The sequence below is a fragment of the Centruroides sculpturatus genome, unplaced genomic scaffold (genome assembly GCF_000671375.1).
Source record: "Centruroides sculpturatus isolate CEXI.00-Female unplaced genomic scaffold, Cexi_2.0 scaffold1311, whole genome shotgun sequence".
NCBI classification, from domain to species: Eukaryota; Metazoa; Arthropoda; class Arachnida; order Scorpiones; family Buthidae; genus Centruroides; species Centruroides sculpturatus.
The window spans coordinates 126776-150246 of NW_019385462.1; the positions used below are offsets into that span (position 1 = coordinate 126776).

Sequence of the window (23471 nt, forward strand, 5' to 3'; positions counted from 1 at the left end):
TATATTAATAATTATATTAATTTTAAACTTTTTAAAATTATTTACATTAGTATTTTTCATTTTTTAAAATATACTAAAAATGCATTGTATTTATTAACATAAAATATTTTATTTACCTGTGATTTTTAAATAGTAAATATCAGGTAGCTCTAAAAGATATACATAGTCAATCTAACTATGCATTAATCTTATTATTTTTTAATGTTAAATTGCTAATAACATAAACAGAAGAAATCATTAACAGCCATGTTCACAACCAGGGATTAAGAATAAGAGTTAGAAGTTAATCAATTACCATTCACTTTACTTTTAGTACATAGAGTTAAATTAAACAAGCATTTAACTCATGGTCTTTGGTTGTGAATGTGGATACAAATGATTGATCCTTATTTAGATAAATATAATTAATTTAAAATCTTGTTTCAGTTATATACTCGATGTATGTTATACCCTCCATATGAAGAAAAAGGAAGAGTTTTTACTATTAGTGACCTTATTCCTCAGATGTTAGTGTATGGATTCATTGTTTTTATTCCATTAATGGTAAAAAGAATTGTAGATGAGAAAGCTAATAGAGCAAAGGTACTTCTTATATTATTTTTCATTCTTAATTATAATTATTGACTGAATTTTGAAAATTTCAATTAAAAATGTTATTTATTTGACTATAAAAACCCTGTAAAAAAGGAATTTTTTCAAAATTATTGAAGAAGTAATTTTTCTTATTAACTATCTTATTAATTGCATGTTTTGAAATAATCTGGAGAAATTTTTGTATTTAAAAAATAATTACTTATCTTAGATGATCTTACTTGCTCATCATTCTTACATTTTAAATTGTAAGTAAGATATCAAATTATTGACATAAAAAATGAAATACTATTTGTCAGTTAATTTTACATTAAAATAATAATAATATTAAATTGTTTTAAACTAAAATTTTTACTTAAACTAATTTGATTTTGTATGGATAACATATGGCAGCATAAAACCCACACAAGCATATGCCCTGCAGAAAATTACCAAATAAGACTTCACTTCTAGAGAGGCCATTGAAAGTAAGACACTTACTGATATGCAGTTTAGAAGGTACTGTCTCAAGCATTAAAATGTTTTTTCTGTTTCCACTTCTGTTTACAATTATTGTATATACATGTTAATAACCTAGTCTAAATATTCAAAATAATCAATTCATCAAATGTCAGGTTATTTGGACTATATTTTGACTGACTAATAATTAATATAAAATAATTTTGTTCTGAAAGTATGCAGTTAGGCTACTAACTTGTACTAGTGTAAATAATTACAATAATTTTTTTCAAGTAAATTTAATTATTATTATTAGTACTGTAAGACGGCAGTCTAATTGCATACCTTCAAAACAAATTACTATTAATTATTAATACTTGGCCAAAATATAAAATGAGTTAATTATCTTCTCTAACTGGAACAATTTTTCAAGCTTTAAATCCTGTTTTTCTGGAAATTTAAAGTGTAGTTTAACTACTCCACTAATATTTTTTTCAATCAGCTTAATCATCTTCAGATGAAAAGAGAATAGAACAAACTATTGTTAATTTGTTGGAATATCTCATCACTCATCATTTAAGCCATGAATGTCATAGCATATGTTTTTCTTTTTTTTCCTTATCACTCACCAGAAACCAATTCTTGACTGTGAGATATCTTATGTGTATAATTCTCGATTATACTTGCCATGATATTGCAATATACACTATTGCTGCTATGTGAATTTTTCCATTTTGTGTTGTTCTACTACAGTAGTAACATATTTTTTTTTTTTCAAATATAATTTGTTTGTGATTCCATTTACAAATAAAGTGCTTATGATAAATGATTATCAGACAAAAAATTTTCTTTCTGCATATGAAGTTTAATGTTCCTTTTTCAGTATTTTTTCGTTTTACTCATTTTATAATTACATTTACAATGAAGTGGAATAGAAACAATATTTTACTTTGAGATATCTTGTAAAAATGCATAACAGTAAATGGTTATTTTTATAAGGTGGATAGGTTATATAAAGTTTTTTCCATTCTAGCAATTTTCTGTAGATTGTCATTGCATGTTACCTGCCTAAATATTTGGTTAAATGAAAACTCTAATTTTAAGTTTTTTTTTATTAAATTATCTTGTTAGAATTGAACTAAATTACTTAGTAATTAAAAAAGTAGGATTTTACAGACATGTTATCTGTTCATGATGATACTTAATAAATTTGAAATAATAATAATATAGATAAGGAAAAATTTAAATGAAAGACTTTTGAACTAAAACTATCAATGCATTTTCCTGACTTATAAATGTTGAAAATTATTATACTTGAACATTGAAAATTCCTCCTAAACTGTTAATTTTAACTAGTATATCATAATGATTGCCTTTCTTCAAATTAAATTTTATTTCTAAACAATAAAATTCTTATCTGTAGCCTAAATTGTCAAATATTAAATAATTAAATTCGGTTTATCATCTGAAAATTTTTGATAAAATGATAGTTTTAACAAAAATTTTCCAACTTACAATGATGATAATTAACTTACCCATTTTATTTTTTTAGGAGATGATGAAACTGATGGGAATGAGTAATTTCACATATTGGGGGAGTGTGTTCCTAGTCAACTTTATATTTATGGCAGTTATATCATTACTAGTTACCATGCTTTATTCAATCGAATTTGTGTCGGGAAGATCAGTAATTGCAAATACTTCTGTTAGTTTATTCTTTATATTCCTTCTTTTTTATAGTGCTGCAGCAATTATATTTTGTCTTGTGATAACCACTGTTTGTAACAAAGGTATGTTTATATATTTATTTAGTTTAATGATACAGATTTTCACATTTTTCACAGTACAAATGTCTAATATTATGTAAGTGATGATTAATCTCAATGTACCATCAATTTAGTTGTTTCAAACTTTTTAAAATTATCTTTATTGTTGAAATGCTTTCAAAAGTATTTAGTTATTGATTGATCAAATTACTTCATTTACAAAACAAAAGTTAATTTATATACAGTGTGGTTTAAAAGTCAGGATATGAAAAGAAATTCTTGCTATGCAAAGTAATGAACTAAGAGTTTGACTCAAATACAGGTAGACAAATTGAACATTTTTCCTGCTGTGTATACTACTATGACTTCTCATACAATCTTTGCTGCACTTTAAGACACTTTCCCATATTCTGACTTTTTTGGACCATACAATCATCTGTAAAATACAAATGATACAAAATTTTAATTTTATTTTAAAAGTTTAGGCCAAATTTCTAAATATTTGAAAATTTTACAAAGAAATTTTTCATTTATATCTATAATTTTTTACTTTTTTATTATTTTAGCTTCAATATCTGTAATACTATCTATCATTATCTGGGCAATCAGCTTTAGTGTTCCAAGTTTTCTTATAACTCCAATTGGAAAATATGATTATTTTTACACTCTCTCTCTTTCTGAAAAGTTATTATCTTGTCTTCTACCAAATATGGCACTTCAGTGGGGAATTAAAATAATATCACTATATAATGCTTACAGTAAGTTGTTTTTTTATTTATAAATAATCTGCATATATATATATATACATTTGTATATACTTTAAATTTTTATTTTAGATTCTGGTTTGCATTGGGACAAGCTATTTAGTTCACCATTAAAAGGGGGAGATGGATTTTGTTTTGCACATGTAATTTGTATGATGATTGTATGTTGCCTTTTCTATAGTATTTTACTTTGGTACTTGGATTCCGTTTGGCCATGGCAACCAGGAGTACCCAAACCTTTTTACTTTTGTTTTTGTGTAAGTTAAAAAACTTTTTTCATTATTCAAAATAAAATGTATACATTCTATATATCATATAAAATGCATATGTTATATATAGTGACATTTTTTATAACATCAATAGTTTTGTTTAGCAATGGTTTAAATGTAATTTATTATTACTTGTATCTATAATTGTTGCATAAGATTATGAAATTGTCTTAAAATATTTTAATAAGTTTGCATACGTATATAAAATAGTCCTCAATTAATTAACTATCATATATAAATCTGTAACTGGTGTATAATTTATACAGTACAATCTTGGTAATTTGACATGTGGGACCAGAACAGTGTTGGATTAATGAGATTGCTGAATCACTGTTCACACATTTTGATTTAACAACTTAAACACAAAAAATGTGATTTAAATATGAATACCATTGATGTACTGAAAATAATTGAACATACAATGAATTTGACAGTGTGGGATCAACTATTAATATAGCAAAAAGCAAATCAGAGTACTGATCAAAACATGCATGCGCTGCCCATGCTGGTAATCAGTTGATAAATTTTCAAAATTGAGATAACCATGGTAAAATACAATGGATGGTACCATACTTTTGGTAGGAAACTTCAGCAGATTTATTTTTATAACATAATACTGTATAAATACAATTTAATGTGTCTTTTTTATTGGTCAATCTAAGATGTCATTATCTTAGCCTAACAATCTTTAATATCATGCCCAAATTTGAGTGTTCAAGCTTGGGCTCAATATCATGCTATGTTTGGTGGGAAGGTGTTGGAATTTAGTGGTAACTGAAAATAGAACCATTGGAAAGAGTATCTATGGTTTGGCAGCATTTCAGTAGTACCTGAGAATGGACTAATGTTGGATTACTGGACATATTGAACTAGTAAATGATTGGATTATTGAAATTGTACTGTATATATAATTAGACTGTTTTGTGGATATGCTATTTCTAGAATGTGTGTCTAGAAAATTTTTCTAGTAAGTTTGAACTCAAAACTTTGACACTTTAATATGCTTATGTAATTTGTAAATGCAAAAATACTAGAGGGTCAGGTTGTAAGGGATCCCTTTTGCCTATGTCAAAACAATAATAATAAATACATAAAATACGTATACATACATTAGAATTCTGTTAGTTTTCAAGAGACTAATCTAAAAAATCTTCAACAGAAAACTTCTTAAATAGAAGTGCAAATATAGCTTTTCTTTCAGTAATCCATATTTACCATATTTCTTTGAATAAGCTGTAGATATTTGATATTTGTTGTATTTGAAATATATATATTAAAAATATTTAACCTGTCAAAATGAATAATGCCAGATGTCTGTTCATTTTAATGGGTCAAAAATTCCTTGCGCTTATTTGAGCTGGTGACTATTTAAGACCCAACTCCTTAATTTTTACAGTTATTTTGACTACCACAATTCATTTTGTTTTAGTATTGTAACAGTTAGTCAAAGTAATACAGCTTTTAGTCAAAAGTTGGAGAAAAATACTTCATGCTCCTGTCATTAAGTTATAAAAGCTGCTACTAGTATTTTTATTTTTCATTACTACTGTAAATTAACAAAACTGATTTTTCTTCAATTTACTGTTTGATTTCTCTCAATAGTTCAACTAATCACAACAGGAAATACTATTACTTAATTCAAGGAAATATGGTATTTAACAATGCTTCACTACATTACAATAAATTAGGCGTATACAATAGTTATTTATTTTAATATTTATCTAATGTAATCTGTTAAATCCAGTTTAATCTTGTTTTATTTCCATAACCTATGTATTGATAGCATTTTCTGAACTTGAAGTTTATTTCAAGCCCTGTCAGATAACTAAGAAAATTTTAAATTCTGTGTTTAAGATAGACCAAAGTCATGTGCACAATGACACAAAATTTTGTATATTTCCTAATTTAATGTATTTTCATGTATAATTAAATGCATAAAATTTTTATGACGCAGTTGAAAAATTTAAGCAAGTCCATTTTTCAGTCATGGATGAAAATTTTGGTTTACTTATGTAGAAAATTTTCTTAAATGCATAAATTTTTCCCATATAAAAAGTGTTCCCGTCTTTTTATGGGGAAAAATTTGGGACATTTTTGAAATTAAACTTCTTACTTGATGTGGGAACCTCTTAACCATGTTTTCATGAGTTATACTGTATAAACTGACTTTTAATTAAATGTTGTATTGTGCAACTATTGTTTACTTTTTCAAGTTTCATTCTGTTTTGTGCACTCTAGATACCCATATGCAGTGCATCAATTGCATCCACATTTGCACAGCTTTGTTTGTCAATTTAAAAATTTTGTTTTAAATTATATCTGAATTGCTATCTTTTAATATATTTAATGATTTTTACATTTTTAAATACTATTTATTCACTTTACAGCCATCCTATTGGTGTTCTTCGTATCAAAAATTAGAGGTGGATGATTCAGAATGTTTTAGGTCAAGTTATTTTGAAGAAGAGCCTAGAAATTTTTCTCCAACAGTTGTGATATCTCATCTATCAAAGGTTTGAAATAATAATTAAAAAAATTTTTTTTTTTCACCTAAAATTTATATGAAAATTAGATGTCATATTATTGTCATGTATTAAAATCGATTTTTTGTGATTCTTAAATATGTCAAAGAATGTGAAGCTAGATAATATATTATCTATTTAAATTAAGTATAGACAGTTTCAAGTTATAAAATTAAAGATAAATAATCATTGTTGAAATTTAGGTTTAAAATGAAATCATAAATGTTTTTTTTTTTTAATACAGTAATACCTCGACTTATGCTACCCCGACTTACGTGAACCCAGAGTTACGCGATTTTTAAATCTCGTCAATTCGTCTTTTCTTTGAGTGCCACTCAACTCTAGATTACTCACTCCCCCCCACACTATTGTTCGGCTTACATGTTTGGACGTGTCGCGCGGAATTGACACATAGCTATAATTTATTTTGTGTTATTTATTACTGTGTTTGTTATATCTACGGAGACTCGAGAGACTCTATGTGGTGATTTCTTGTAACCGTGAACGAATCAAAAGAAGAGATAAGATTAACGAGAACATTTATTATCTTACATACATCCGACTTGGATATTACACAAATTGTGAAATTATACCCCGACTTACACGAATTCGATTTATGCGGTTATCACTCGGTCCCACATATCGCGTAAGTTCGGGGTATTACTGTATTTGAAAAATGATTTTTGTGTCAAAAAAAAAAAAAGTTTAATCTTAACAGAAATCACTAATATAAATATTTGAAATTAAGGTTTTTTAAGAAAACTTAAAGTATTTAATTACAGAAATTCAAATCTGGAATGGTTGAAAAGATTGCAGTTAATGACATGTCTTTGAACTTGTACCATGGTCAAATAACAGCATTATTAGGTCATAATGGAGCAGGAAAAACTACAACTATGAGTATTCTTACAGGTATTTCAAAATTTTTTGATAAGCAAATTTTAACTGGTTCTTTAGATCACTGATAAGTTTCTAATTGAAACGCCAAAATTTTATAAATCAGAATATACATATTTTACAAATATAAACTGCTAGTCAAATTATAAGCCAAATCAAACAACCAGAACTTAGAAATTGTTTTTAAACAGTTATAATGTACCCGATGGAAGGTTAAATATCAACTTGATATACTATGCATATTTTGAATAGTCATTCACATTCAAAGTAGGTATGGTTAAAACTTTTTAATAGCTTATTTTATCTCATTCATGATAAGTGATTTTTCTTAAAATCTGAAAACCTTCAAAATATGCAGAAATCTTTGTCATTTTGATATGAAGTCTGTATCATAACATAAATGCCTTTTTTCTCTAAATAAGTTTTATTGAAGAATTGAATTTTAAACAGTGTTTTCTGCTGCAAAAAATTTTGTGGCAATATTGGTACTAAGTGGCNGCCTTTTTTTCTCTAAATAAGTTTTATTGAAGAATTGAATTTTAAACAGTGTTTTCTGCTGCAAAAAATGTTGTGGCAATATTGGTACTAAGTGGCTGTATTTTGAAGCTGAATTTATGTAAAGCCATAACATTTAAAGTGCCAAAATGCAAGTAATATGACTTTATAGCACTTGTAAATATAAGCTGTAATGTTTTTATCGTTTTGATATTCCAGAGAATTTGTAACCTAGCGAGTTTTTTCATCATTTTGTTGTAAAATTGAAATGAATTCATTCACAAGTTTTTTTTTTTTTTTGCTCTCCTGAAAAATTTATTTATTTTTTTCATTTACAACATTATGGCATTGCATGCTTATATTGTGCCTCTTTTTGCTATTTACTGAAAATTTAAAATGCTACCTGGGGTGTTTTTTCTTTAGTACAGTGAATTCAAGAAATAGTACTTTAATTCTAAAAAGTACATAATCTAAATTTTCAGGATTTTATAACTTAGAAATTAGTATATTTTTATTAATTATTTACAGTATATAGAAAATTTCCAGTTGAATGCTACACTATTTTTTTTTTTTTTTAGAAAATTCACACACTAATTCTTACAAGCCAATGCAATACAAGCCAAAAACAATTGGAAAAATAGATAGCACTGAATGCAAAGCAGCTAAAAGGATGTAATGACAACAATGTACTACTAAATAAAAAGCTAACATTTTTTTGCATCCATTTTTTGTTAATTGACAATTTATCATTCAGTTTGTAAGTTCAACATACATATTAATTGTTAAGAAATACGGAAAAATCTTTAACACAAAAAATACAGATAAATATATTTTGTACTTATAGCTTCATTACACTTTTCCATAGAAGAATAAATAAGTGTTTATGAATTTTTTTATAATACAAATTAACAAAATTAATCTTTATTATAAAACTAATAATAAAATAATGATTTAAAACTATGCAATATATCAGAAATATTTCTAACGTACTAAAAAAATTCAGGAAATATTGCTTTTTCAAATTTTAAGTCCTTCTGATACATTGAGCCATTATCTTTATGGTTTTATATTATGCCTGGTAAAATTTAAAACAGTGTCATGAGAAATCAAAGACCCTTCTCTCCACTTCAAATGTATGTATTGTGGTTTGTTGGAAAAACACCTTATGACCCAAAATATATAATGTTCAATCCTTTTTCTTTACAAGTACATGCAGGTTACACATTGAGAATTGCAGGGATGACTTGGTGAAGCATCCGAATGGTATTGTGACATTCCTCTTTTTAGCAGTTCAGATACTGCTTTTTTTTTTCTTTTTACCTCTTCCTCCTTTTTCTTAGTGGTTCCTCTTTTTAAGGGATTCTGCAGTTCTAACAACTGTCCAATCCAGAGCTGGACTATTAACTTCCATTCAGGTCAGTCTCTATTGGGACTCTTGACTTATTTGTTAATTGTGACTAACACTGATCTGTGACCTACTTCTGGAAAAACCTATCAGAGTGGAAAAAAAATCAATAAGTGAGAATCGGGATTATATTAGGGAACTTTTTGGTGTTTAAAATGTTTTAAAAAATTAATTTAGTTTAAAATATTATTTTATTTTACTTGAAAAAGAAGGAAAGTTTATTGATGTACATCATTTTTAACTTCCTCTGATTCACGGGAAAAGAGGAGAGTTCCTTCTAAAATGAAAGTTTTAGGAGCGAGAGAAAGGAATCGTGGATATTCCTCATTGATTCACTGATTTGGTATAAAAGGTGGAGGTCACCTTTTATCCAAGCTTTTCATCATGAATCTCATGTCGTTAGCCATGCACCATTGAACCATGTAAATAAGTTCCTTGTTGTTTCTGTCTTATGTTTGATACATCAATCCCATTAAGGAAGAATGAGACAAGAAGTCTTCTCAATCAAAAGAAAATGTTATCACATTAAATTCCCATGTAACAAATGAAATAATTGTAAAACTCTCTTGATGCAAATAAGTGTAAACTTTAAGATAGAATAGTTTAAGCTGTTGCATTATCCTTGTATCGGAATTTGGAGCTTATATAATGTTATTTTAATATTTCTTAATCAAGTATGTTATTTTGTAATCTTTATCATTATTTTTCTTTGTATAAATAAATAGTTGTTATATATTTGGACCAAGCCTGCTTTCATTACTAAATTGAAACTCCCATTCTACCACTCAGATAAATGTACCTTTTAAATATTGCAAGTTAGGACATGATTGATTTTAATTCATAACTGGTGTCAGGCTCCTTACGTTAAAAAGATCTTGACAATCTTTGAAACAAAATTATCCTTCCTGAACAGTGAGCAATGTCCCACACAGACCCATAGTCTCATATTTGGTATCTAGAGAGTGGGTTTCACTGCCTCAACTCCTGAATCTTGCATTCTGATTGGAGGCTGTGAGATCCCACTCACTATAATCTCACAAATGTCTTTAACTACTTTCATTAAGCCTACTTGACATGACTGATGGAAGGTTAAATAATTTCAAAATAAATGTAATAAACAGAATTATTTTTTTCCTAAATGTTTGTAAATTATTAACAATTGAATTGAATAAAAATTGAAATTTAATATTTGTTTATATTTTTTTTTAGTTTTTCTGTTTATCAATTTTAGTATTATTTTATTTTTTTTTTATTAGTTAATACTTTTAATTTCCCTATTGTAGCTGAATTTTTATCATAAGAAGTTTATTTCAAAATTAAATGTAGTAAGTTTGCTGATAAAAGCTTATGGTATATCTAAGAATTATTACTATAGATTAGATTAGTGATTTTATGACTATTTTTCAATATTCTGTTTGTTTGAAATCCATAGTAAACATTAGTAGAAATTAAATATTTTAATTTCAATTTAAGTAACATATTTCTATATATCTTTTTTTGTTATATAGGAATGTTTCCACCAAGCTCAGGTTATGTTACAATAAATAATTATGACATAGTTACTAGCACTACTGAAGCTCGAAGAAGTGTTGGCCTTTGCCCTCAACATAATGTTTTATATGATTCTCTTACTGTTGAAGAACATTTGAAATTTTTTGGTCTTGTAAGTATAAATCAGTAATATTCACTTTAGAACTAATGAAATAATTATATATCAAATAATAGTATATATATTAATTTTTGTTTTGCACATGATATGTAAGTAACTTCAATTTTTAATAGCTATGCTTTTCCAATTTATTATTTAGTTCTATTGTTATCAAAATAATCAAAATCTAATGTGTTTACTATAAATTCATTTTTAATCTTTAAGAAAATTGCAGACAAGCAGTGAGCTGAGATAGGCATTTTTTTGTTGTATGAGGGAGGTCTCTAACTTAAAATGGAAAATCAGTAAAAATACAAATAAATTTTAAAATTACGCATCTTATACATTTAGGTAAAACAAAAATGATTATATAGTATATAACAGTAGTGACCAAACTGTAGCTTGAGTGCATGCAGATCTTCTAGACCAGTGTTTTTCAACCTGTGGGTCGTGATCCCCAGAGGGGTCGCAAAGCCTTACACGGGGGGGTCACGGGTAAAAGAAGACAAGTGTTTGTAGGTCCTACACTACAATAAAAAAAACCTACAATTTCGTTGAAAAGGCTGGGCCTGTTTATTTTACAGTACAATTGGTTTTTCGATCGATATTTAGGTCTCAGCAGAAAGTAAATTAAATACGTAGTTTTTAAAATCACTGATATAGTTTTAATATGGCCCTTGGGGCTCGCCAAAATTTTTTAACTTGTAAAGGGGTTGTGTATTCAAGAAGGTTGAAAAACATTGTTCTAGACCATTGCTGTGGCTCTTACATAATTTCTTTTTATGAACTTTGAAGTATATATGTACTACTAATACAAAAATATAAATTTTCTGACTATTATATAGTGTAATATACACAAATTATAAGTGAAACTTGCAACTTAACCTCAGACAGACAATTGAAAGCTTAGTTCGTACTCATAAATTTGGAGTTAAATGATTACTAGTACTTTATAACGACTAGGTAACAAAGTAAAATAACAGTGATATTTATTTATTTACTATAGACCAGTGACAATTATATTATATATAGTTAAAATACTATTAACAGTGGATGCAGCTCTTCAATTCCAATAGAAGCTGTAGCTCTTGTGCATATCTGATGGTCAGTGTATGGCTTCTATTGTGACAAGGTTTGGCCACCCTGATATATAAAATTATAAAGTGAAATAATGGTAAATGCATAAGAGAACTAAAGATTTATAATCTTTAAGTGGGAAAAAAAAACAATATTATAGGACAAAAGTATATAAAACAAATGATAAAAATGATTGTATTTATTTTTATAGAAAAGTTCATTTTTACATAAAGAAACTTTTTAAAAAATTTGTAGAAGACTTCAATAAAAATATTTTTTAATATATCCAATAGATTTTGTAATGTGTTGAAAAAAGAAATATTAAAATAAGACAGTTGGGTAGATTCAGAATATATTACATTTGAGCATGTCTGTTAAATGGCAGTGGGCAAATTAAGCATGATATGAGGAAAGTAAACCATTGGTTAAAATATACCTAGGTACCAATGGCGGTGTTTTGGTTAGGTTAGATTAACTATATTTTTAGTAGACGTTTTCTTTTTTTTTTATTTTGTTCAAGAACTACCGTGAATCAATAACTAGTGACGTTAGGCACTCGGTGGCCTGCCGGCTGCTCCCCTCTGGGAGAAGTCTGTTGGGAGCACGAACAGTCAGAAGCACCACCATTGGGGTTACCTAGGTATACTTTGACCAAACCATTAAAACGTTGTGGGGAAAAAATATGTTGAAGTAACTGATATGATCTAAAGTAAGAAAATACACTTGGGAACAAATGGCTTCCAATGAGCCTGAAAAAGATTACTGAGAAAATAACACAGTATACTTTGGTAAATTAATTAAAATCTAACTATATAAAGCTGAAAAACTGGATTTTTTTTTTTTTTTTTTTCTTTCTGTCACTGTATGCAAAAAATGGCCACTAGTGGCACCCCTAGCTATTATTTAAATTAACAATAAATTCGGTATATTATTATTTGATGTGGTTTTTTGCATTTTTGGCTGCATTTTAGTAGGGTATGCCATGAGAAAATCAGTATATTATTATTTTTATTTGTAATAGGAATTTATTATTTATATTACAATGATGCTGCTGCTAGAACATCTACTAGGGGGTGTCTCGAGCTACTAGAATAGAAGGATTAGAAGTATGAAATAATCTAATAATCGTAATCTTTGTTGGTGTTGTTTGCCCAGGCAATGCCGGCTCATCTGCTGGTTATTTAATAAACTTTGAAATAGATGTTGATCTGACTGACAAACCATAGTCAATTAAGAACTGAAAATATGCAAAAAAAAAAATGCTCTTTAACATAGATCTACAGAAAATTGTCAGTGTCACCATAACATTCCACAACAGCTAGAACTTTTTAATTAAAAATTATCAATCTGAGAACAAAGGTAACTGCCCAATAAAATGCTGATATTCTTAATTTGAAAGACCTATTTAACAGGGAAAAGAGAAAATGAAGTGATGGAATTGGAGGATTTATTAATAATGAATAACAAATGAAAGTTGTTTGCTAAACATTACAACCCTAAACAGCAGTTTTTAAAAAATATCAATGTCCTGCTAGAATAAACTAGGATTATTATTTAAAATTTTAACATTAGCTTAAGCAAACACTGAAATATTCAGACTAATTTATAAGAAATTAGATTAATATATATATAAATANTAAGACATAACCATGTGGTATACCTGATGTAGGAGTAAAATTTAAAGTTTAAATTATTTTAATTTTTAAAGTGTATGGTAAAAAATAAAGCCAGTAAATTAGATGAGGGAAATATATCCCTATTTTTTATTTTATTTTATTGTAATTTGATTTGAAAAAGCAATAAAATAAACATATCAAATTTCACTTCACTGTAAATTATCTTGGGTTTCACAGATTAACATGTTTATAGTTGGAATGCTATTACTTTTAAGATCAAGGTAGTAAAACTTTATTACTTTAAAGGGAAATTGGCAGTAGACCTTGTATTGACTCCACACCAAAGGTAAACAAACTATAAAACATTTTATTACCCTATAAACAAAATCTTCCATCCCATTTGTAAGTAGGTCAAATGAAAATGTATGTTTGTTTTTTGTTTTATTATAAGAATGTTTTCTTTAAAATTTAACACTTTGTAAGAACTGATTATTTAATTATTATTTTTTTTATAATTGATTTTTGATAACTGCAAGATGATCTTATTTTGAGCAATATTAATTTTTGAATTATTACAGAAAGTATCAATTTTTTGCTGATTGTTAAACCTGGAATGTTGTTTTTTGTGTGATAAATGAAACAATCGAAGTAATGCACGGTCCACCAAAAATTTAGCAAACAATCACATGTCAACTACATAAATTATTAGATATGAGAATTTTATGAATTAAGTTATATAACTGTGTGCAGGGAATCCCCTTTCTTAAAGTTACTAAGATAAAGCTATGTTGACATTTTTTTGGATAAAGAAAAGGTCCAAAGGACACTCTTCCAACTTGCTAACTTTGTTTTAATTTACATCTCTTGCATATTACAGAATGTAAAAATACAATCAGCAAAAATTTAAACTTCATTCATAAAACATAAGACATTCAGATTAATGTTTTAGTCATCAAATCCTTCAAATGCACAATAAAGTATAAATTTATAAATGACGACATATATAGTCTTTGAGATTGGAAATGTTTTGTGCAGTGAATACTGATCAACTGTAAAAGATTAAGCTAGATTATGATTAATTAACATTTTTAAAGTTTGTAAAATATTATTTATTTTATTGTAGCTCAAAAATATGTCATGGTCTGATGCAAAGACTGAAGCAACTAAAATATTGAATATTCTTCATCTTAAAGATAAAAGGAATTGCCTAGCAAAAGACTTATCAGGAGGGATGAAACGTAAATTATCACTTGGAATTGCCATTATAGGAAAATCTAAAGTAAGTATTTTGATGCCATTTACTGGTATTATAGTGCATGTTTCATCAATTTGTTGTTTCTATTGTGAGATTTTGAACACCCCCCCTTAATTAATTAAAAATATAAACAAAATAAAGAATTGTTAGAAATAATATTCCTAAGTTTTATTGAAAAGTTTTAATGTTGAAAACAAAGGAAACTAGTAGAACTCATTTCCTTTCGACAAAAGTTTTACATCCTTTTGTTTTCCCTTGTCTTCATAAATTTTGAGTCACACACTGCACAGTTGCCCCTTTGTAAACCCCCACTCTTCCTAAACACGTGGGAGGAATACAATATTCCCATTGGATAAAACCATCAAAAAAGGGAATTCTTTTGGTTTTGCTCGGGGAGTACTCCAAAAGTTCCATAGGAGGAAAGACGTATTCCATATTGTCTCCCTACAGCCAATGCCCATAACCAACTCCCAAAGTTCATACAAAGTTTGTTTCTAAGTTCCCAAGTTGAAGAAAATGTCTAATGAGGTGCCACCTAAGATTTAACAGGGACAAGAATGAAAACCTGAGGAGAACTAGAGAAATAACGAAAATTCACATCAATCCGAATAGAAAGAATACAGAAGAATATATATTGTGAGGTAGTATGACTTTTGAGGTAGTATTGAATCGAAATGTGATCTCTCTCTCTCTCTCTCGATAATCATAATTATATATTGAAGGTCTAATTTGTAAATTTTGTCTTGTTTTATTAAATATTCAATATTTTTATGTTTAAGAAATGTCTTATTATGTCTGAATCAAAAGATCTCATCCTCTCCGTATTGATTCATAAACGTGTGTTAATCCACGTGTAAGAAAACTGAATATCTACGTCAGGATTTTTGACACCAGTTAAAGACTTCACTGTCTATATACTCCTCATAAAAGCCCTCCGAAATTATAGAGATTGAATCTTGCGATTTTGTGCCGATTAAGCAGTACTCCAGTTTGGTACCCCTGCCTTATCTCACACTATTGTAAATTCTATCTGAACATCAGTTGATATCATCTACTTTATATTATCATTTTTAATGTCTGATTCACTACTTTATATAAATTATATATGTACAGTCTGCCCTCATTTTGCACCTGTTTGATTTAAGCTAATTGATAGTAATGCTGGCTTTAAATTTTTCAAAACAATTAAACATTTTTCCATGTGTAGAATATTTTTGCAAATGCTAAATGCAAATATTTTTACACCTGTTGATAGCATTTAGAACGATCATATTAATTTATAAGTACAGTAACAAAATTCAGACCAGCAAATAAAGTTTTTTTATATCAGTGTTTTGTTACATGCAGACCACAGCTGTAACACCATTTGTTTTCTGAACATGTGTGCTATTTTCATAAAAAATTTATATAAGGATATTCTTTACAATGATATGTTAAGTTAAAATGGATGAATTTAGTCATTTTATTTTATCAAAAGATCATTTTTATTTAAGTTATAAATCAGAAATAGTGAGTCATTTAATAATTTAAATTTAGTTTATTGTGAAGTTTTCGATTTCAATTTTTTACAGTTTGTTTTTGCTGTTTGTTCTCAAAATAGAGAGCAAACCTGAATTGAGAACAAAGCTTCATTAATTGAAGGGGCAGGTTCTTCAATCTTTATTTCATTTGCTTTATTATCATTGATGTTCTTAAACTTTCTACTGTTTCTACATCAGACTACTGTAATCACATTGTCATCAATTAGTGATTTTTTTTTGTCTATAATGAGATGAACATCCAAGATACTGGTACCATTTATTTCTGAATCATTCTGAAAGAGGAATGTTGTTTTTTCTGGCAGAAAGTAGTCATTTAAAAGTTCCAAATGGATCCAGCAGTTATGAATTGTGACAGGAAATGTTGTTTAGTGATCTTTTTAATACTTGAATTGCCTCAAATACTGTAACTGTCAACATCTTGTGTTCTCTTAGATCTTTTTATTGCTTTTCCAAGCAAAATCTTTCAATAATGGTATTTTAGACTTTGAACACTCCCTTGGTTCCGTTAGTTGAATTATGATAGTCGTATTCAGTGGGAGGTAAGCAAGCTTAATTTTTAAACTTGGAATTTTGGTTGGATATGTGGTGCCGTTTTCTACCAGGAGGAGAATATTTTACCTACTGATGGCAGAAACTGGTATTAACTGCCATTTAATATTTCCAGAATAGATTTTATAGGATTCTTAATAAAAAGATTTAAATTCAAAATGTCCAATTACTGTGTATTCGCCAATTACTGTACCATTTACGTATCAAAAAACAATAGTAATGTTATCAATATTAAAATAATTCTGTTTGAAGTACCTTGATGATGGCTGCAGAAACAACTGAAAATTTTTTTAAAAATAAAGAATACTTCTGGTTACAACTTAATTTAGAAAGTTTTTGTACAAATTTTGTGAACCAGTTTTTAAATGTAGTATGCCTGCTTCTGTTGAATTAGAATTGTTTAATCTGCCAGATATAGCCATTAAAAATTATTTGTTTAATTAAAAAATAATTCTGTAGTAAGCAAAATATTTACAGAAGTTTCTTTTTAACTGAACTAATTGAAACTAAATAATCAAAAATGTAAATTTTATTAAGTTTGATAATTGACATTTGTTACATTTCTTCTTCAAAATTACATATTTTTTATTTAGATTGAATGAATTTAATTATATTAATGATGATAAAATTTTGTTTATTTCAAAATATTTAATATCTATAACAGTTAAATATAATTTTTGTAAATTTGATTTTTAATTTTAAGGTTCTGATATTGGATGAACCGACTTCAGGTATGGATCCAGAAGCAAGACGATTGATTTGGGATTTACTGCTAGAGATCAGACAAACTTGCACTATACTTTTGAGTACTCATTACATGGAAGAAGCAGATGCCCTTGGTGATCGTATTGCAATTATGGCGGAGGGATCTTTAAAATGTTGCGGATCGTCAATATTTTTAAAAAGAAAATTTGGTATTATAATTTAAGTAAACTTCAGTATAAAATTACTTAAGATATTTTTGTTAGACTACTCATTTAATTTATCCTGTTAAATGTTTTTACAATTTTGAAAAAACATACTGATATTAGATATGATACTATTTTATATGATATTGTGAGGAACCAAGGATATATGATAGTAATCATACATCACTTATTTGGCAACAGTTCAGTAAAAACTGCTCACTTGGTTAATGGATGGCTATAGGAGGGCTAATTATTGAGTGGGGAGGTTGTGAGTAAGTCGATAGGAGTCTGTTCTTTAAAATAATAAAAATTCACTTCCATTTTAACAAGTAAAAGTATATTTAATAAACCAAATAAAATTTAAAATACAAATGATGATAAAAAGTAACCTAAAGGGATATATCTAATTATTATCTAAGATATATCTAATTATAACACTATTACAATATATTGAGAGAGTTTACAATAAATATTAGTATAATACCTCATATATATATATATATATCTTTGAGACATGGGAATCATAGGTGATCGGGCACAAAATTAATATATATGGCAATTACTGTAGAATGTGCGCAGAGTTTGGCGCACAAACTCCTTTTTTCCTTTTTATACAAATATTCTTTTCCAATGAGAATTAAGTAATTTGACCATCTGACTGATGTCAAGATGAGTTTTTTTTATTTAGTCAGATATTTAGTCATAGGAGAGATAACGATCTCTCTCAGCAACTAACAGTCAAAAAGGAAATGTTTGTTCCTTGTTATCCTTGACTTTTTTATAAAATAAAAGTTTTTGAATTTAATATCAAAATATTATATTGATTTAAAAGTTTATAAAAATACCAATTCAATATTCAGATTCTCACAGTATCATCAATATAGAATTATCTGTAATCTGGTTTAATTTTCATTTTCCAAATTCATAGTATTCAGTCTCTGCTCAAATTTTTCATTATATATTTTAATGAATTAAATTTTGTTAATTCCTGTTAAATTACTGAGGAATAAAGTTGTTATTCCATTTCCTAGAAATGTAACAATATTGAAGAAAGTTTTACAATGACCATTTAAAAAAACTTTGTACAGGATTTTTAGAAAATGCTTGAACTTATGAAAGTAATGTAAAATTATATCTCAAGAATGTACTGTACTCCTAATGGAATAAAATACAATTAATATAAAAATATAATGATTAAACAACATTAAATCTTTATAATCCTTTTGTTATCTCAAGTTTTTTTTTTTTTGTGAACAAGGCATAATTATAATTTTATATTTGATTTCTTGTAAATCATCAAATTCAATATAAATTAAAATTTTTTTTAATCTATTATAAACAGGTACAGGATATCATCTTCATATTTCTAAAGGAAGTTCTTGTAATGTAGATGAAGTAACTAACATAATACAGAGTCATATACCCGAGGCCTCAGTACTTAGCAATTTAAATCAGGAGTTAATTTATTCATTATCTTCCCAACCAGAATTATTTGTTGCACTCTTTGAAAAATTAGAAAATTCATTTTTGCAGTTAGGAATTTTATCCTGTGGAGTATCTGTCACAACAATGGAAGATGTATTTCTCAAGTAAGTTTTTTGATCTGATATTTTTATATATTTATGTAATACGAGAGGACTTCAAAAAGTTTGTGGAAAAAGGATAGTATGAAAAAACAATTTCAATTATGATGATTATTTTTCAACATATGTTCCATTAAGGTCGATACACTTCTGCAAATGTTGACACCAGGTTTTAAATTTGTCTGAGTAGAACTGAGGGTCTTTCCATGTGAACCATGTCAGAGCAGCTTTTTTTACATCTTCAACTGATGGAAAATTGGTACCTTTCGGCAACTTATCCATTTGTAGGCTGTTGACTTCTTTGGAGCATTATCACCATAAACTTGTTCCAGAGCATCAATGATTTGCCTGTTCTCCCAACTAAGTTTCACCATGAACTTTGTTTATTCTGATTGCGATTTTGGTGGATTCCAAGTTGCTTGAATGGTGCCTGACTTTCAACTGGCATTGCTGCGTTCTTACCTGCATTTAAGGGTTCATGTTTTAACATGTTATAACACATTGGTACAAGAATGTTCAGGTGCATTGAAATCAAAATCCTTCCAAACAATTTTTAGTTATGGACTTTTTCCACAAACTTTTTGAAGCCCCACATATTTGCATTGCTTTTGATTATTAAACTTATAAGTATTATTATTGTATTTATTTCCATTATTCATTAATTTATTAACGAAAGGAAATCTTGCAGTATTGTGTTTGTTGCATTGCTCATTTATTCATAATCTAAGTAAAATTGGGGAATGAAAAATTAGTCTTTATAATGTTATTTTATAATTCAGTACTTGATTATGTCTGAATAGAATTATTATTAAAATAAGTCTCATTAGAAAAATTCAGGTTAAACACAACCTTAAATGTTTCTCTGTAGTATCTTATTATTCTAATGACAATTTTTAGTGAAAACATTTCTATTAAAAAGTGTAAATAACACTTAATAGATAAGGTCTTTTGATTATAAGTTTTAAATGTTTGTTCAATCACAAATCGAATTGTACAGTACCATTGGATTCATCATTAAAGAAAAAAATTATCACATATGGATTACCAATTTAATTTGAACAAAATTGGTAACCCATATGTGATAATTTTCAATGTGACAATGGACTGAAACTGAGATAAACGGCTGGATTTAATCCTTATATTGCTGTAGGCACAAACTAAAAATTTCTAAAATATTGCTTTTTCTGACATAGCCCAAGCATAAATGGTTCACATTAACTTTGACTGTAATTACAGAATATTCTATGAGGTGTACTAAATTTAATACATTTTTTTAAGTTTGAAAATGATATATTTTATTAAATGGTATAGTTTTAATGTACATTGTATATTGTTTTAATTACATTAATGCACATGTAATTTTCATGTTCAGATTGATAGCTTTGGTTATAATGTAATGTTATTATATTATTTAAATCATTATCTTTTATTTATATAAATGACCAAATATTACAAATATTTATAATTATTTCACTTGTGAAGTTCTTATACATAAGATGTTACCAGCGAACTTTGACCAGCATATTGTTTATTCTTTTTAACATGTTGGTTATCATTTGCAATCATTTTCAAGATTCCATACAACTTGAGTAAATAGATTATAGGAAATTTAGTGCTACTTTTTACCTCAAATATATGTTCATGTTTGTGAATTCAAATATGGGTCAAATTTGAATCAATGAAAGGAATGATTTTATGATTGTGCCATTGTCCTGGAATTTTTTAAACACTTTTACATATTGAGGGAGATGAGTAGCCTCAAATAAAAGATTGACTCTGTCCATAAAGGCTGTTGTGTTCCTGAGGTGTAGAAAAAGATGATACTATAAAATTCTTCATATTCTGTCTAATTTGTTAATATTTCTTATAAGAAATTATTTGTTAATAAATTTTGTGGAACTTCCATGTTCCTCAACAAAATAAAACAAAATTTAACTCGTATGTTTAGTTACAAAATCAAATCCAGATAAATTATTATTCATTTGTATAAATTTAATATTGATGATGATCCATTCTTTTGTTTTTATAAATTAATATAAATTCATTTCTTTATAGAGTTGGAAAAATATCGCAAAATAATTGTGAAGAAATGCTGAATAATGATGAATCTGAATCATTTGTCCATCTTGACAAGAATAAAGGTATTTTTTTTATAAAAATCAAATTATTGTTGGTCATAAATGTAAGGCTGTATATTCTGAAGACAAAAAAATAGTATAAAATAGTCATGCATTGTTAATGCATAACTATATTTTAAATTCTGTAGAAATATGTATTTTTTGTTTTGCTTTCATAACTTTCTAACTTCTGTTTAATGTTCTATATATTCTTTTGGTACAAATAAAAATGTTTCTATTACTATATGTTTCTTTTATCAGAATTGTCTATTTTTCTATATATGTTGAAGTATCTGTAAAAAGTGATCTTGACCTTTTTGAGAATCTGAACTTTTATTAAGGTCCCTTTTGATAGTACACAGAAGATTGATAGCAAAAACTAAACTAAGCTATTGATAATATATAGGTTTTTGTATTATCCAATTATTGTGGCTATGAGTTCCACAACTGACCTCTGGTCTTTTAATACTTAGTGCATAGCTTGCAACACACATTACTATTTGAGTCCAAAAAGATTTTTAATTCAAAATATTACCTGAAATATTAAGATAATGTAAATTTATATAGATAGAAAAACAAATGTAAGGAAAAATACGATATTTAATAATAATAATAATAATCATAATAATAATAATCTTTATTACATTATTATTTACTTTTTTCTTACAGATATCAAATTGTTATGTTCTTCTAAATCAACTGGCTTGAAGTTACTGATACAGCAAATGAAAAGCATTATTATAAAAAGATTTCATTATGCAAAACGTGACTGGATAATAATTATATTTCAATTAGCCATTCCCATAATTCTTTTCTCATTTATGATATGGTTGGATTCAACATTTTATGTTAAAAAAAATGAAAATGCTCTGGACCTGAATCTGGAAGAGCTCTATTCAAAAACAAATGCATTTTATAAGATTAACACAGAAATTGAAAATAATTCTTTAACAAACATTTATAAAAATATATTGGAATCGGAAGATGCAACAGTTTTCAAAACAGATAATGTTTTTGAATATCAGTTAAATCAGAGTAAACATTATAAATCTTATACAGAAAACGATCTCGTTGGTGCAACATTGGAACAAAATAATAGCTCTGTAAATATAACTTCTTGGTTCAATGGCGTTCCATATCATTTAGATCCAATATCATTAAATTTAGTAACTTCTTCCATTTTAAGGTACGCCACCAACAACAATCAGTCAAATATTCAAATTATTAATCATCCACTTCCCGGATCATTGGCAAATTCACATGATGTACTTTTCACTCAGTTTAAAAGCACACTTCTGTACGTTATTTTTACGTGTCTAGCCTTGACTTTTCTATCTTCAAGTTTTGTATTATTTGTAATTCATGAAAGAATAACAAAAGCTAAACTATTACAAAGAATGTGTGGATTGAATGGCTGTTTATACTGGTTTACGAATTTTATATGGGATTATTTACTTTATATTCTGTGCAGTTTTATATTGATCATTCCTTTTTTGGTATATTCTTCAACCAGTAAAGTGATAGAAGTGGAATCAATAGGTAAATATCTGTGAAGTAATTCTAAATTTTATTTTATTTTAAATAAATTAATATATGTAACATAATATATTAATAGAAATACTTGTATTTAAATCAATTTAACCATATTTGAAGTGAAAATTTTATCACTATATATAATAATAAAATTATTACTCTGTAGATTATCTTCTACCATAAATATTCTATATGTATAATATTACTAAATATCCAATAACTCTGCTGAATCCTGTACATTGGATAAATGATAAATAATATGATATTCTAAATAAGAAATATTTAGAATATCAAAGGCCATAATATTTTTTTTTTTTGCTAAATAGTATGTAAAAATTTCTCTTTCCATGAGAACTCTATGAACTCTGTTCATCTAAGTCGTCATTAAATTTTAAAATGTAATTTCAAATAATTTGCAAATATTCATAGCATCCATTTCATCCAAATCAAGCTCTGATGGTAATTGTTTTAATATTATCCACACATTTTTGGAAGAA

At 27.1% G+C, this 23471-nt stretch overlaps 1 protein-coding gene across 2 annotated transcripts in view; it reads left to right on the plus strand.

Moving 5' to 3' along the window:
- The window catches only part of LOC111639239 (ATP-binding cassette sub-family A member 3-like), a 51977-nt gene that overhangs the window by 13570 nt on the left and 14936 nt on the right, over positions 1-23471 (plus strand). For both annotated transcript variants that reach the window (XM_023385049.1, XM_023385050.1), the window contains 12 exons: positions 427-582; positions 2582-2819; positions 3362-3553; positions 3632-3816; positions 6216-6341; positions 7133-7262; positions 10656-10810; positions 14612-14767; positions 17537-17747; positions 19084-19330; positions 21380-21465; positions 22111-22980. In XM_023385049.1, coding sequence (XP_023240817.1) covers positions 427-582; positions 2582-2819; positions 3362-3553; positions 3632-3816; positions 6216-6341; positions 7133-7262; positions 10656-10810; positions 14612-14767; positions 17537-17747; positions 19084-19330; positions 21380-21465; positions 22111-22980 — 2752 coding nt within the window. The remainder of the gene's footprint in view (positions 1-426; positions 583-2581; positions 2820-3361; positions 3554-3631; positions 3817-6215; positions 6342-7132; positions 7263-10655; positions 10811-14611; positions 14768-17536; positions 17748-19083; positions 19331-21379; positions 21466-22110; positions 22981-23471) is intronic.